The 17,508-nt window shown below is 42.6% G+C and overlaps 2 protein-coding genes across 3 annotated transcripts in view; one reads left to right on the top strand and one right to left on the bottom strand.

Annotated features, from left to right (window-relative positions):
* Nucleotides 1-16,513, top strand: part of LOC129172844 (retinoic acid receptor RXR-beta-A) — a 54,963-nt gene extending 38,450 nt beyond the window's left edge. The window contains exons 14-15 of one of the 2 annotated variants that reach the window (XR_008567104.1): nt 15,184-15,357; nt 15,434-16,512. The gene's annotated coding sequence lies outside the window, so the exon portion shown is untranslated. Of the gene's footprint in view, nt 1-15,183 lie in introns of both variants that reach the window. The other variant, XR_008567103.1, reaches the window with a different exon arrangement.
* On the bottom strand, nt 10,642-14,331 carry LOC129172845 (uncharacterized). The gene is made up of 5 exons (XM_054762954.1): nt 13,715-14,331; nt 13,612-13,637; nt 13,229-13,333; nt 12,983-13,123; nt 10,642-12,872 (listed from the first exon to the last, which is right to left on the bottom strand). Exons 1-5 carry the CDS (start codon nt 13,726-13,728, stop codon nt 12,406-12,408), a joined length of 753 nt encoding a protein of 250 aa, XP_054618929.1. The 5' UTR covers nt 13,729-14,331; the 3' UTR covers nt 10,642-12,405.
* Nucleotides 16,514-17,508: the final 995 nt, after the last annotated feature.

Genomic DNA, 17,508 nt, shown 5'->3' with positions numbered 1-17,508 from the left:
AACATTTCTCAGACATCTTCAGGACACGCTGAGATGTATAGGCCACTTTTCCACCGCTATCATGAGAATGATTCGACCCTTGTCACGACGTGTGAAGCGCAAGAGTACCAGACCGATCCCTACGCGTGCATGGTGAAGGGGGACATGGCGCTCACCCCTGGTCGGATCACTGGAGGATCCATAGCCAGCTCCGGTTCTCCACCCAAGGTGACTGAGCGAGAGGTGCCAGAAGGCTCACCGATGTATACAGTCGGTTGTTTTTCCCAATCCCTCGACAATGGACAGAGCCATGGCGAGCTACCATGCGGACCTCCATCCTACTGTCCATACTGGGGGGATAATGACAGCGGGGAAGAGGCAGCGCCTGCTCCAGTCTACTCCGTAGGAGCACACAAAGCGGTCCTGACGCCTCCAGACTCGCCCGCGCCTCAGTCTCCGATAGCGGCGAGTGGCGGATTTCTAGACACTGTAAAGGCGTGCGTGGCTAGTGCCGTGCAAGTGGTGGTGCAGGAGCAGATAAAAAAAGACTGTTACGGCTGTGAAGTCGATCACCCTTCTCAACGTCAGCATCCCTGTCTCTATCCTCCAGAACCTGGATATTTCAACACTAACTTTAAACTGTTAACAGAGAATCTGATGACATGGGAATTTCTTCCAGCTCTCAAGTATACACTGGAATTACTTGGGTTAGACATACTGGATGCTAGAGTGGAAGGAGCAGCGGAGGCTTTTCTTTACGATCTGAAGCCTGAAGAAAACATTCTGGAGAAAGTTGCAGAGATCAGGCGCGCCTACATAGAAGACGACACGGATAGGGAAGATCTGCTGCAGCGTTTCCTCGGTTTCTGGAATCCTTGATTCATCAAAATGGGAAATTATTATTTTAAACCACCCCCTAAACCAGTTGACAGTTTTCTTTTAAAACATGCAATTGCTAATCGGATCAATGATGCATCGTTATATCTGGCAAGCGGGGATGTCGATACAAAAGACTTGGAGCGTTTTGAAAGAGTGATGGCCATTGTAAGGGATAAGGGTCCTTTAGACCACTGGGAGAATCTGGTGTATCTCGGGTCAGACTTAAACAGCGATGGTTTTGAAGCAACATTACGGGGCATTATCGGGAATATTTCTGTGTGTAGTCTCAACTCTAGTCTCATGCACGTCTTGTATACCTATGTAGTCGATGTAGCGGTGTGTAAACTGAAGAATGGAGATAAAGTTGATGTTGATCAGTTGCTAAATGTATTACATGCTTTACACGCTTCAATTTTGAAAAAAAAAAATAATTTAATATAAAACATGTATTGTAATCACTAACTGTGTAATCACTAATCATGTGTGGTCATCAATAAAGTCGAAGTCAAAACATTGTCGTATGATCTTTTCTGTTCACTAGTAGACATGGCTTCAAAGAAGACAGAACGCATGCTGAAGAGTATATATTATGATCCTGCAAGAGCTGGATCTTATGGTGGGGTTGAAAGACTTCAAAAGGCTGTCGAAGAGCAGACGGGAAAAAAAGTTAGCGGGGATGAAGTGCGAGACTGGTTGTCAGCTCAGGATGCATATACCTTACACAAAACGGCACGAAAAACTTATGCTAGAAATCGTGTTTTTGTTCCTCGTCCTTTGTATCAATTTCAAGCCGATCTTTGTGATATGAGTGCTCTGTCTAAAGACAATGATCGGTTTAAATTCCTGCTTACAGTAATAGATGTATTTTCCAAGAAAGCTTATGCACGACCACTGAAAAACAAGACAGCCTTTGAAGTTGCAAAGGCTTTTGCTTCAATTTTAGACCAGAGTGGTATTCCGGCTAAAATTCAAACGGATTCAGGGAAAGAATTTTTTAATCGACTCTTTGAAAAACTAATGAAGAAGTACAACATTCAACACTTTGCAACAGGAAGTGAACTGAAAGCATCAGTGGTGGAAAGATTTCACCGTACGTTGAAGGGAAAAATGTGGCGGTACTTCACTGCAAAAAACACTCGTAGGTATATAGACGTAATTCAAGATTTACTCGATAGCTATAACAACAGTTATCATAGTGGAATAAAAATGAAACCTGCGGAGGTAACCCCTAGCAAGACCTCGCAAGTGTTTGAAAATTTATATGGGACACTATCTCTGAGCGCAAAACCATCCGTATTTAAATTCAAAGAAGGAGACATTGTACGGATTTCAAAATACCGTGGAGTATTTGATAAAATGTATGAACAGTCATTCAGCGATGAATATTTTATAGTGAACGAACGTATCCCCAGAGTCCCCCCTGTTTATAAGTTAAGGGATATAAGAGGTGAAATTCTGAATGGGACATTCTATGAACCAGAACTGCAGAAAGTGATAATTGGTTCTGACACTCTTTTCCGCATAGAAGAAATTTTAGACCGGAAAATTAAAAATGGTCAGAAGATGGTTTTAGTCCGGTGGCAAGGGTGGCCTCGTCAGTTCGACTCTTGGCTAGCTGCTAACGAGGTCGTTGAGCTCAGGAAGAAGAGAAACAAGAAAGACCAGGAAACAGCACAATGACAGGACGAGAGTCTTTCTACGTGACACTACCGTCGAATGCCTGTAATGACATTTTCCCGAGCAATACCAGCTCGAACTATATGACAACATTGTCACAACCTATAGAGCTGGATGGAGCTTACGAGGTCGCTTTAGCTGAAATTATGTATTGTCATACATGGAATAATATACGTGGGGGTGAGAATGGTTATGAATTATTGGATCATTCGAAGCCAGCGAATCCTCCAATGTATATGAAAATTCCTAGGGGACATTATGACAGCATTGATCTAATACTGAGGGAGATAAATGCTTTATTTAAGTCAGTAAACATTGATCTAATTTTTCATTACAATTCTATAAACAGAAGAATTTATATATTAGGGAGTGCTAAATATTCTATCAAGTTCGAAGCGCCGCTGTCCTACATGCTGGGTTTTGAACCCGGTCAATGGATTAAAACAGAAGGAAATCCCGTGAGTAAATATCCCTGCGATATTAACGGCGGTCAATATAATTTTTTCGTCTATACCAATATTGTGGAAGCACAACATATCGGAGACTATGTTGTTCCCCTTCTAAGAATTGTTAAAAAGGAAGGATCTTACGGTGATCTGATCACTTTCTCCTACAACCGCTTACACTACGTTCCTGTCAATAAACAGCGCATACAGGACATCCAGATTGAATTAAAAACAGATTTAAATACCCCGATTCGATTCACATACGGGAAGACCATCTGCAAACTACACTTTAGACCGGTATCAAAGATCTTGATCTGAATTCAACAGAATAACGCAGAATGAATTCGCAAAGATTTGTGGATTATTATGTGAATCAGGCTGGAGGCGGATCACTCAACGGATTTGTTGGTGCCCCGGTTCTTTACGGCAGGGGATTTGGTTCTATGCTGAGTAGGGCATTCAGATTCGTCTTGCCTCTTCTTAAACGTGGAGCTAATATTGCCAGGCCGCATTTGAAATCTGCTGTGAGAGGGATAGCATCTGATGTTGTTGGAGCTGTAACCAGCCATATTGCCAATCGTCGACGTGACGAAACTCAGGACGGATCGGGACTACTACGAATAGCACGTGGAAGAGGAAAAAGAGCTCTAGCAGCATTATCACACGCTATACCAAAAAAGAAACGTAAAACCTCATCGAAAATACACCGGAAAGTTAAAAGTCAACGAGGCGGAGGGGATATATTTTAACCATGTCTCTTACACATCACCTCTCGTCAGAGTGCACCAAATCAGAGCTCGACCTCTTTGCTCCTCCGATGACACAGCTATCTATAGATCAGACCAATTATGTAGAGATCCATCCTTTGAACTCTATTGCTGATCAAGAAGTGTTAGATTTCCTGATACCTGGAAACGGGAGTTTCTATCTAGATCTAAACTCAACACTACTCTATTTACGCCTCAAGATTACAAACGCCGATGGGACTAATCTCGGAAATGCTGATAACTGTGGAATAATACAGTACCCTCTAAATACTATATTTTCACAGGTAGATGTCAGTCTGAACGATGTTCTCATTAGCTCTTCATCCGCAACTCATCCTTACAGATCTATTATTGAAACCCTCCTCAACTTTTCACGACAAACATTGGAGAGTCAGTTTTCAGCAGGTCTGTGGTACAAAGACGATGGCGATGATTTAGATTCAATTGACACGACACCTGGGGGCCCCAACAAAGGCCTTATCAAGCGTACAAGCTTCACTCGTGGTTCGCGACCATTCGAGTTAATTGGTCCCCTGCACAGTGACATTTTTTTTTCCGAAAGACTCCTGCTAAACAATGTGGATGTGCGATTGAAACTTGTAAAGGCTAAAAGTGCTTTTACACTGATGTCCGCTGCAGCTGACGAGTTCAATTTAAACATTCTGAGTGCTAGCATTTTTGTGAAAAAGGTGCAAGTCTCGCCGGATGTCATGCTAGGACATTCAGCCGCTTTAATGAAATCCAACGCAATTTACCCGATAAGTCGTGTTGTTGTTAAAAATTTTAGCATTCCAGCACAGTCACGTGTATGTTCACAGGACAACTTGTATCTGGGTAGACTTCCAAAATATATAGTCGTCGGAATTGTCGACCACAGAGCATTTGTCGGAGCAAGGGAGCTGAACCCATTTAAGTTCCAACATGCAAATCTTGAATACCTCTCTCTCAGTGTAAATTCACGCTTTATCCCGGCGAAACCTTACCAACCCAACTTTAATACACATCAGAGTGTTCGCGAATTTTACAATCTCTATCTGGGAACAAACAGACACCTCAGAGACGCTCCCCTGAGTATTGACCGCGAAAACTTTGAAAATGGTTACTCACTGTTTCTGTTCAATCTGTCAAGAGACGATGAAATGGACGCTGAAGCTCTCTCTCCTGCGCTACATGGAACATGCCGTTTGGATTTAAGATTCAGAATGGCGTTACCGAGAACTATGACATTGATTGTGTACGCTTGTTACGACAGTGTCATAGAGATAAACTCGAAGCGTCAGGTTCTGATCGACTACTAAAACTGGAGAAATGAACAACCATCAAATAGATTCTATCCTGAGACCGATCTTGGGCGAGACGTTTGGAGGGGTTTGGCCTAGTGATTTACTGCCAACTAAGATTGATAAACGACCGTGCTATCTCGTCGTTAACACCCATGACCAAACCCGTGAGGGTGAACACTGGGTGGGGATGATTATTGAAGCTGAACAAGACAAATCATGCTTCTTCGACAGCTATGGCCACGAACCGGATTTTATATTTTATCCTGAAAGTTTTATAACTTTCCTCACTAGAAATTCTCATGAAATACGCTACAACAAACTCCAAGTACAAGATGACAACTCTTCGACTTGTGGCGCCCATGTTATTTTTTTCCTCTGTCAACGCTTTAAAGGACTCTCTTTTCAAGAAGTAATGAGGCTGTATTCTGATAATTTAAAAAAGAATGATGCTCTTGTCACCAAGTTTGTCAAGAAAAATGTTAAATGTATTTCACATGTGAAGACCGCTAAAACCTGTAATCAGAAAGCATGCTCTTTAAAACTATTTAATGAGTGTTATATCTGTTCTGAATAAATGCTCTTACTCCGATGTATAATTCCCAATAAATTTTTATTGGTAAAAAAAAACATACAGTCTGCATGAATTCATTTGTATCGAGTGAAATCTAACCAGTTGGAGGGGATCGGTGTAGACAATCGCCATTCAGACGCTGTAGGTGTATACAGTTGATGAACGAGATTCGGGCTGTCATAATCTCTGTCTAACGGTGATGCCGCCCCAGATTTTTTCCCCCCGCGTTTTCTCTTACTCCGTCGTATCTGAGGGCGAGGTTCACTCGTGGTATTGGAGGGTTTAAGTCGTAATTGCTCGCGTGCGTGAGTGTTCATAACAGTTGTGATTGGAATATTTAATTCAGAAATTGTTTTTAAAAATGTATCCCATCCGCGAGGTACGGTCCGTCCGTGGAATCGACGGTTTGTCAGAGTTTTCATTAAATCAAAAATATGAGACCCTTTAATGAGGTTGTCCTGCACAATTATCTCGCCTGAACGGTTCCATCTTAGAAGGTCTGAATTACGAAGCTTCTGTAGAATATATGCCGCATTTTTCCGATTGCGTGATCCTATGTTGTCTAAAATCTCTTTTTCAATGTTGTCAGGACGTTCTTCCTCTTCAACCTTGACATAGTCACCTACATCTTCACCTCCTTTCTCTGTGGGTGTAGTAGGTAGTTTCAAAAGTATTTCACGACTGCGACTCTCCTCCTTTCTGAGTAAGGCCAGATATTTTTCAAGTAGATCGTTATAATGTAGTGACTTGCTGTATGCCGGTCCAGGTTGTTTTAACAGACGTTCCATTTTCTCTTCCAAAACATGCTGAGCTTTCTCGCTGATGTTTTCTGCATGCGTCTTCTTCTGGGTTAAAGTCTCTAGTTGATGGGGGGAAATCATGTACATTTTACTAAATGACGCCATGACGATGGTCTGTGTCTATCTCCCACCGGTAAACAAACTGGTTAGGAGTGGGATTGCTGCTCCTAATAACGCCCCAAGGAAACCACCGGACTGTGTCAACACCTTACGCTTATGTTTTATGGCAGTTTTACGGTTAGCAAAGAGTTTGATGATTTTTTTCTGCTTTTTTAACCTACTGTACTGCTCGGAGGATAGTGGGATGTTCCCCTTCAAAACATTCAAAGCTATCTCACAGACTGCCAGGACGAGATCTTTCGATGCATGGCTTAGAAGGCCCTGTCTCTCTTTTGGTTTTAGACTGAGCAGGGCTTTTAAAATGGGGAGGTTTCTTTTAATCCGCTTTGACATGGTTTAAATCACTTTTTATACTGATACACTACAGGCCACTCGTGTGGAAGTATGCCGCTTCTCAGTCGGAAATGTTCTGGACAGTCGGGTCTTAAGTCCACGATTAAATATGAGTAGGGGTCTTTAGTCGCGTCATTAAAACTCTGAAGAAAATATTCTCTTCGTCCGGGGAACATTTGCTGAGCCAGAATTCTAATCTGCAGTTTATCACGAGGCGATTTGAAAAGGACCATATAATTAGTGTTTAAACTAATAGTTCTGCTATGTTTTCCTTGATGAAACAAGTTTTGAACTAGAAAGATTACAGATAATTTTCGATGATGTCTATACATTGTAAATGCCTTCATTAATTCATCATGATTCGCCCCAACGTCCATGCAATCATCGACAACTAAAAGACTGTGCTGATTTGATGGAAAAATATTTTCATCCGTCAAAGAGTCAGGGATTCCTTCAATAAATTTAATCTTTACATCTCTAGCCAATTCATCATACATGGGTTGGTAGGATGAATAGCTCCAGATGATTCGATCGGGAACTCTGGAAAAAGTATCCTTCATATTTTGGAGTACATGTTTCACAAAGAACGACTTCCCACTTCCACTTGCCCCTACAAGGAGAGCTGTGAATGGAAGTTTGAAACGAGGATCAAAATATACTTCTTCCATGTTACGCATCTGCTGTTTCTGTAAACTGGCAACCTAAATAACCAGAACACTGATTTTATTCACAGACATCAAGATGTAAACACAAACAAATGAAGAAGGGTTTATTGATATAGCATATGTGCATATATGATTTACTACAGATTACATCATGACTAAAAATACAGAATACATCTTCAAGAAAAACACAGAATACATGATAAAAAATATAAAAAACAGAATAGAATTACAAAACAATGATATAATTCTAAAAAGGTCTGGGTAGAAAAGTCATCAGGTCAAACCGTCATAAATCTACACAGTCCTTTTCAGAAATTGCTGCCGTTTCATCCTGGAACTAATAACCAAATGGTAATGTTTTTCCATCTGCAAGGAGTCGTCTTTTATCATAGACAACTGCGAAGTTGATTATGCGTTGTTTATTAGTGAGTTCAAAGGCTTTCATATTGCGAGTAATTTTATTGTAATGTGTAGAGATTTCACGCCGATTGTCCGGCTCTCTGAGATATCCTTCTACCAGATCTGTGAGGCTGTCAAAGTTAATTTTTTTACAGTTTTCATAATTTTGTGTAATCCCTTTAGCACGTAAAGTCACCTTACCCTGTTGTGTGAGATAGGCATACGATTTGGGACCCGCAGCGCTCCAATTGCATATGTAGTCTCCATGATCTAATTCTGATGTCAAATCTCCGAGATAATTACCGAGTGGAGGGTTATATTGATCAGAGGGGCTGCTTGTGTAAACGATAGAATCAGTGTCACAGTACAGAACACGATCTTGGAGCAAATCTAATTGCTTGTAAAGTTCAAGTCGTGCATAAGAAGTTGTGAACGCCGCTAGAAAAATATTTGCGTCGCCTGGGGGTAAGACACACCTAGAATTATGGCGCCATTGAACAAGTGCAATATCGTCATTTATGAAGTGAAACTGTGAAATGTCGTACTTGCTAGAAAAGAGAAATTCAAAAAAGCGTTGCGGTGTGCTCACCAGACTGGTTGAGAGCTGGTTTGATCTTTGTGCTAGTTTTCCCCAGAGAGAATTTAGCAGTAGTTTGGCAATCTGTCTTTTTGCGGGGTTGTAGACAATTTTCTCCGGATCGAGATCGATACCTTGCTTCTCTTTATAGTCACGGATGTAACCCTGTTTAGTCTGAAGAGTTTCAACTCCGCTAGGGTAGCCCGACGCCTCTTGCTTCTGTTTAAGGAAAGTGTAGATATAGTCTTTAAACAGCACATCTGATTTCTCTTCGAAGTTCCATATTTCGTAAATTTCAGCCAGAAAATACCCCTTTCGCACTGCCTCGATTACTTCTATCGTTACCCACACCCCTTGGAGGGCCCGTTCTTCATCATTGTGTGTACAGTCAGTAGTTTGATTGTTCACGAGTGCACATAATCGACACAGTGTGAAAATTAATTTCCCTTTGTCGTTTCTAATAGGCAGTACAGGGAAAAACAGTTGACGTGGAGGGTAAACTTTAGCATGTATTAATCCAAAGTAATTTTCAATGCTGTCAAAATCCTTTCGAATTATTTTCGGATGCCCTAATGGGTAGTGAAAATGTGCATTTACAAACGGATACAACGATGTGAAATCAACGTAATTTACACGCTCACCTGGGCTGACAACATGGCGGAGACGGATAGCAGCCGTACGGCCTCCATATAAGGCTGCTCTGGGATCTAACGGAATTGGTTCTTGAAACCTCTCTAAGAAAGATTTAACATTCGGGTCTGTTTTTTTCTGTACACTCCATTCGTGTTCCCACTTGATCACCACAGTTTGCACCTTGTAATCGTTTTGTAATCGATCCAGCCTTTTCAAAGTCTCAGAGTACACCTCACTAAAACAAGTCTTTGACAATGGAGAAACATCACTTCCCATATAACACTTTGGACAGCCATGAAAATAACAGCCTAGAAATTCAAAGACAACTTTCCCTCCATTTAACTCTCCATATCCATCAACTGAATAACGCCCAAATTTAACTTCACCTCCGTTCAAAGCATGTCTTATTGAAATCCCCCGTGAGAAGGCCTCATACTCAAGCCACTGTATAGACGCATGTGAGAAAGCCTTGCTGTTTGTTTTGTAATTGTTAGGACAGGGAATCGCGATTGTATTGGGTTTTAAAAATTTTGTTTGAAAGACATTCAAAGCTGCTGAAGCAATGGTCACACTGTCAAAAGGATCACAGTCGGTTGTTTTTATGAATTCATTACGGAAATTGCTTGCACCCTCGGCTAAGATTTCAACATCGTTTTCACAGTAAGATACTAACTCTGCATCATAGTCAAACTCTTGATCTTTGACAGTCTGATACCAGTTAAGGAAATCCTCTCTTTGTTTTGGACTCATTTCGTCAGGTGAGTACATCTCGGCCGGTGGATAGCTTCCTCTATAGCCATTTTTTGAAAGATCGGTAAATCTGTGTGGGAAGTAGCCTTTTTTAAGCTGTGTCTTACATCCCAACGCCTTGGAAAAGTCTCTGAGTGGGATAGGAATAAATGAGAACGAGTCAATAAATTTAAGTTGAAAGTCATTATCCAGGATCAGGATTATTTTACTCCCTTGTGCTATCACAGACGGTGACAAACCTTGAGTTACATAAGCATTCAAGATGATATGATGATCAAAACCTTTGCCAAAATGGGAAATGAAAGTTGTCTGTTTATGTTTTTTCTGTCGGAAATGGAGAAGAAATTTTAAAGCGCATGAATGCCCCTTCCAGACACGGCGCTCACCATTAAGTGACTGAGCCACCACAAGCACCGGAAGATGGGTTCCAGTGGTTTGAGAAGTCTCAAAATCAAAAAATACAATCTTTTTTTCATGTATTTCTTTTTCAGATTTGATTGGTTTTGTACGCATGTAACAGACATGTTTATCTTCGCCGCTTTCAATCATAGAGTTATTAGCTGATGTCTGCTCTAACTCATTGTTACGAGACGACAATGTTGTTTTAGGTTGTTTACAAATTGTGCACATCTTGATAGCACAAGTATGCTCTTTAGGATCTCTGATAGATGTGTAGTACAATGATTTACATCTAGGACATGTTTTATTGCTCTGACACATGCTGGCCATCTTTTTGATTTTCGGATGCCATTTCTTCTCGCGATGTCGTTCGTAGCATTGTCTATTTGTACAGAATCGATTGCAATCAGCACAGTAGGTTTTTTGAATTGGACCCTGTTTACAATCTGTGCAACAGATGTTGCAGCTTTTTTCACAGAAATGCTTATATTGACACTGATACCCTGTGTGACAATGTTTACAGAAAAACTTCACACCTAGAAATCCCTTAATATTATTTATCCCGTAAAAATGATTATTGTGTAAAAGCAGATAGCGTATTGTGTCTCGTTCGGGTGTTCCTGTTTGAAATGTAACCAGGTTGTTGTTTTTTTCTCTGTCAGACGTTTGGTAAAAGATAACAATTTTACACGCTAACAGCTCCTCAAATTTGACAACATCATCGAATGTGACCATTGTATCAGCAGTCAGACCTGCTCTGGTATGGATGTCCCAGCCTGCCTTTATGGCTTCCATCATCGTCAACTTCGGATTTGTCAGTAATGCCAGATTTACAGCAAAACATGTTTGATCGGGATTGGGGAGTACAAATAAATGTCGTGCTTTTTTCTTCACAATTTCGCTCGCAAGACATGATTCAATTCGTCTCTTACCCCCTCCCCGCGGAGCCTTCACAAAATTGACAATTAGCTCAAGCGATCCATCGGTGAAAACAGACATATTACTCTGGACTAATCTGTCTAAAAGTTCCTGTAATTGTGACACTGTCCCCTCTCCATAACGCACGCTCATTGAGACATCGTCTTGCAAACGATCAGCACGCAGATTAACTTGGATAACGTCATTTGGTTGGACATCAGCTCTGTGAATCATGCTTGAAATCCTATCGCGAAAACCATTTGTGACATTCAAATAAAATTCACGAAAATTGGGAATTGCAGATGGTGGTGGAAAGCGAAGGAAAGAGCGAATCTCAACATTATTAAATCTTTCACGGTTTGTGACATGCATGTCATCACTAGTGCAAGGTGCTGGAACATTAACAGCCGCACTATTTGTGTTGTTTATCCCCATAGATGTGGATTGACCCTCATTACTCTGATTGATGACGCTCTCTGTCTGTTCACCCTCGCCCCCACCCCCCACCTGATGGCCTCTTTCCAGAATGTTGAGTGCATCACAACACTGACTGTCTGATGGAGACCACGGGTCATCTATTTGACTGTTGAGTGCATCACAACACTGACTGTCTGATGGAGACCACGGGTCATCTATTTGACTGTTGAGTGCATCACAACACTGACTGTCTGATGGAGACCAAGGTCCTGAGTCAACATTGCTTTGCGATACGGGCGAAGGAACGGGGGAGGGGTATCTGTACATTTGGAGTAAGGAAATTAGCTCATCAGGGGATGGAAGAAAAACTTCTCCCCCTCTTTCAGGTGAATCATGCCGAGCCTGAATTGGGCTATTTTGGGGAGAAGGCTGATTAGCCCGGCCTTCAGATCTTTGACAGTTGATCTCTGAGATCAACTGGAGAAGATGCTCTCTAATTTCAGGCGAATTGTTGTGATCTGATTCCGCACTGCTATGCGGAACAGGGGAGGGGTATCTGTACATTTGGAGTAAGGAAATTAGCTCATCAGGGGATGGAAGAAAAACTTCTCCCCCTCTTTCAGGTGAATCATGCTGAGGTAGAATTGGACTGTTTCGGGGAGAACCCTGATTAGCCCCGCCTTCGGATCTTTCTCGGTTTATCTCAGAGATCAAGTGGAGGAGATGCTCTCTAATTTCAGGGGAATTGTTGTGATCTGGTTCAGCCATTTGTCTTTATCACCCGATCAAAAATTAGTCTTCAAATTGCAACCTGCGATGGACTCTTTGTGGCAGTGTTCTTTGTTCACGAGTGGCACGTCTAGCGTTAGCTGAATATGAATTGACAGAATGCCTGCGTCTAACGTTCTGTCTAAGTTGATTATATATATTCTCAATCATGCGGCGATTTAAACATGCTATATCATACATGTATCTTCTGAACACTTGTTCGACAATTAGCACAGAGGTGTTGAAATCCACTGTTTCAATTCCATCATTGTCTGAGACTATATCCCTCTGATTTAGAGCTTGCATGTCAACATATTCACTTTCACTATCTGGAAAATAATGAAATCTTTCCTGGTTGTAGACTCCAGCGTCAGATGTCTCCTCCTGTCCCGTTTCTTGTCCCACATCGGACTCTGCTGTGTTTTCCTCGAATTCTGTGTCGTTTTCTCCCTCTGTCACATCCAGCGTTGAGGGGGTCAGTGGCGCAATCCCTATAACAGAGCAGACTCTGTTATTCATCAACATTTACACAGTACATACAGAGATAATTGTTGACATAAATATGAATTCATTAAAACCGACACACATTTGTTTAACTTACCGTGACTTGAGTTTGGACTTGTAAACCCCACAATAAAATGCAGTGGGTTTTGGACCGGCGGTGTTAAAGTGTTTTCCACGAATCCCGAAGTCTGTCCCCAAACTCCCCCGTCTATCGTAGAGCGATCGCCCTCTGCAAATCCTGTGTCAGAGAGGATCTTGTTAGTCATCAGCATTTACACAAAACATAAAGAGCTAATTCCCGACATCATCCTGTATTAAACTAAACCTACACACGATTGTTTACCTTGTGCCTGGTTTTGAGGCGTTATAAAGTCCACATTAAATCCCTGCATTGGGTTTTGGACCGGTGACACTAGGGCCACTGGTGGCGGTGAAGTCAGATCGATCACTGGAAATCAAACATACTCAATTTATTTTATTTTCCCCAATATATATTATATAATCAACATCCTTGCTCTCTCTCTCTCTCTCTCTCTCTCTCTCTCAGAGGTAGAGAGACATGCGCACACACACACACACACACACACACACACACACACACGCAGACAGGCACACAGGCACGCACGCACACAGGCACGCACGCACACAGGCACGCACACACACGCACCCTGAGAAACATAAACCTCTAAAAGAAATTTCTTTCAGCTACATGATTTGAAAACGTACCTTCAATTGGTGAAGATGCAGCTCTCCTGTAAGTAGAAAAAAAAAATTTACCTTTCAGGCTAAACACCCTAGATAAATTATATACAATATGAAACTTACGTACATGCAACAGCCCATGTCAATGTCCGATGTCTTGTAGTCGTCTCCAAGCTCTGTGTTCAAACTCTCTGTCTTGACGTTGTTCGCTGGTTTTTGCGAGTGATCTGGAAACCTACCGTCGACACTTGCCTTTTATACCATTTTATACAATAGGGGAGGAATGTTTAAGTGCCAGATATGTTTTTTAAAGCCTCAATCACATTGTCTTTTTTATACAAACCATGAGGCCCCTAGTATTGATTAGAGCTAGCTAAAAAAGACCCCCACGGATCAGTCCAAAGAAACCCCCATCTACTATAAAAATGGTATTAAAATGATCTCATGTGAACCATGGGCCCCCGCTATTGACACGGGAGCCATGAGGCCCCCGCTATTGATTATAGTTACCTAAAAAACACCCCCATCAGATATGTTTTTTAAAACTACAAGCACATTGTCTTCTCCCGTGGGAAAACGAGACACCCTATTGATATTATATATTTCACACACCCGAGACAGCACCCCACCATTCTTTCTTTTTGCTTGAGAGACCCCCACAGATCACGCCCAGGAAATCCCCATCTACTACAAAAATGGCGCGAGTATTAAAATGATCTCATGTGAACCACGGGGCCCAACCTAATGATCATAGTTAGCTAAAAAACACCCCCCATCAGATATGTTTCTTCATCGCCCCAAGCAGATCCTGTTCCCCAGGAAACATGAGACCCCCACCATTCTTTCTGCTTGAGAGACTCCATACACTAAACCCAGAATGCCCCCACATACCCCCTCCCCTTCCCTCCACAGCCAGTGAGAGGTGTCTCCCACAAAAATGGCGCGAGTATTAAAATGATCTCATGTGAACCATGGGCCCCTGCTATTGACACGGGAGCCATGAGGCCCCCGCTATTGATTATAGTTTCCTAAAAAACACCCCCATCAGATATGTTTTTTAAAACCACAAGCACATTGTCTTCTCCCGTGGGAAGTCGAGGCCCACCTTATTCATAATATATACCGCACACACCCACACACTCAAGAGTCACACACACACACACACACACACACACACACATCAGCCCCCAAGAATCTCGCCCACACCCCCCTCCCCTTCCGCAGCCCTCTAAGACCTCTCTACTCACAGTTTAAAAAAATGATGTCATCTGATGTGTCAAGTCATCAATCATATTTTGACAGTTAGTTTCTGACGATTATTTTTAATGATTAAATTTATATGACGTCATCACATTTTGTCACTTAGTTACTCTAAATTTCTCTCAGTGGTATGAATGGAGTGAGCCTTTTTGTCAGTCATACAGTGTCTTTGTCTGAATGGGTGGAGGCAGGGCCGCTGGCTTACACTCAGTGCAGAAGAGTGTACACGAAGTAGAAATTAAATGAGTACATTGCAATATGTTGTCATATATTTTTACGATTTTTTTCATTTTACTTTTCAGAAAAATAATGTTAAAATGTTGTTTTGTCTCGCAGACCCAATCTCGTGTATCTCATCTTGTGGACTGGATGTATCATGACACCCCTACAAATAACTAATAACACAAAGCAACAAATGTGAACGTGGCCCCTGTGGAAAAAGTTTAGGACCCTGCAGGTGTGAGCACAAGAATCTCCAAATTGTAAATTGTTCAATTTGGCAAGAGTGAGGTTGGTAAAGCCATCTTGGATGAGTTTGGTGTGGAGCACTAACGAGCCAACACCAGTGACCTTTAACCTCACACAGGGCCACAAACTCCCACAGATTAAAGAAGGAATCTTGTAGAAGGTCTTGGAAGCTGCTCAAAAGAAGGGAACAAGTTCACGTGTCACTTCCTGTGTTGGAGCACGAGCAGCTGCAGTAGAACTTCTTGGTTTCAGACAATGTTGAGTGGAAAGATGCCTGAAATGCATCAAGGAAAGGGAAGGGGCGGGTCTTCACTTTCCTCTTCATGGGCATGGTGATTGCGTGAGCTGAAGAAGATGAAAAGGCCTCGTTAACGGACCCCTCTCACACTTGATCATTGCTGTCATCACCCTTTTTTTTTTTTTCCCTAATCAGGACGGCTTCCGCTTTTGGCTGCTGCTTTGGTGGAGTTTGCACCGCACAAGGCTTTGTAGCACATGCAGTCCGTCCTGCTCGTCGTGGTGAAAAACTACACTCGGATCAATAAAGCTTTCCCACATGCACAAATCCTTCTTTACGTGGCCAAAAATCTTAAAAGAAATGGGTGTAGAATCCAGGATAATACTGCCTTGCTTTTATTTTGAAGATTATTTTGCACTGAACAGGAAGTCATTGTGTGCACATTTGAAAGCTGTGTAACCAGACTGTAGTTATTTTGTGGCATGCTGCTTGGTGATAATGAGGACGTGAGGGCCTCAAATCAATATCACGATTATTCGGGCAGTTTTACCTCGATAACGATAGATACACGATAAATCCTCGACCACTATACTGTACATTTTGGGCTTGTCGCCCAGGCCTAGAGGAAGTGAAGAATTCTACAACACCTGTCGACATGAATGAAAGTATTTTTCATGCATTTGTGCGTGATCATGTATGTATTGCCGTTGACTTAAGCGAGCGCTTTTTGGAAGCACGACTTCATGACTTGTTTGACTCAGACGGCTCTTTGACACACTGGAGCGGGTTCTACTGTACTTCTGTACTGTACTGTGGCCGTTCCAATCATTTTTACCTTCGGACCCACCCTTGAAGGTTGTGACGGCAACATTTGCTTCCTGTTTGTCAGGCAGGACATCCTGAATGTGGTCAAGTCACAAATGGTCTCAGCCCGCCGGTACCTCTGCAGGTGTCTTCTGTTCACTTTATGCTCGTCTTCCTTGACTCCTCAGCTTCTCTATGCTGACCGAGGGCCCTGGGCCCGGGTGCTTCCTGTCTCACAAAAGGCCCCTCTGTTCGCCGCCCTACCCCCCCCCCCTTACGTTTCCTCCGCTGGCACCCCACCCCCTTCCTCAACACCCTTGTGGTACATTCCCCCCTCCCACCCGGTCCGCGGTCATTCTGTCAGTGCTGCTCGCACACTGGAACCACTTTCCAGGGTCCTGCTTGTCAAAGTCGCCAATCTGGACTTTGGACTTTGGAGATGCACTCCTTTCTGATTCCAGGACATTCCCAAAGAAGCGTACGTTTGCGCGTCTTCACTTGGAGCTTACGAGGCCCAACCTCAAAGAGTTGAGGTCGAGTGCGAACAAAAACATGTCTGCCATGAGCTGGCATTTGTTTTGTTTCTATTTGCTGATCACCTGCCAGTCCAAGCAAACAAGCCAAGTTCCTCTTGAGGTCATGTCGTGCCCTTCCCTCATTGCTGCTTCTGGTCTCTGCTTCTAAGAGCCCAACTCAGTGGCGGGTGAGAAATGGACTCCGGTTCCCACAGAGATGGTCCCGAGCCATCACACCAATGCCAAAATGACCCACCTGACCTTCGCCTCCAACTCACTGTCCAGCTGACTGGTCTGGGTCACAGCTTGGCTTGGCACCCCTTAATTGTTTCAATGCTTCACATAGCTGCTCCTTACAACACAGGGTGGACTTTAAGCATTGGCAGCCGAATTGGCAGCCACGTTTCCGTCAGTCTACCTCAGGACATCTGTGACTACAGATGTATGTTACCACCACCAGTGAATGAATAATGGTCACTTTGGGTACCTTGTAAAAAGGCGCTATATAAAATCAAACCATTATTGTTATTATGGATAAAAAGAACGACTCTTGAGTAGACTTAAGTGACACTGTGCGCCCTGTCCTGCAGCGAGGACGTAACGTGTCCCGCAGTCGGTGTTTGAGTCAGTAGGTCA

This window comes from Dunckerocampus dactyliophorus, chromosome 20 (genome assembly GCF_027744805.1).
Source record: "Dunckerocampus dactyliophorus isolate RoL2022-P2 chromosome 20, RoL_Ddac_1.1, whole genome shotgun sequence".
NCBI lineage: Eukaryota > Metazoa > Chordata > Actinopteri > Syngnathiformes > Syngnathidae > Dunckerocampus > Dunckerocampus dactyliophorus.
The sequence above is the reverse complement of the archived record's forward strand: the minus strand, read 5'-3'. Positions and strand labels throughout refer to the sequence as shown.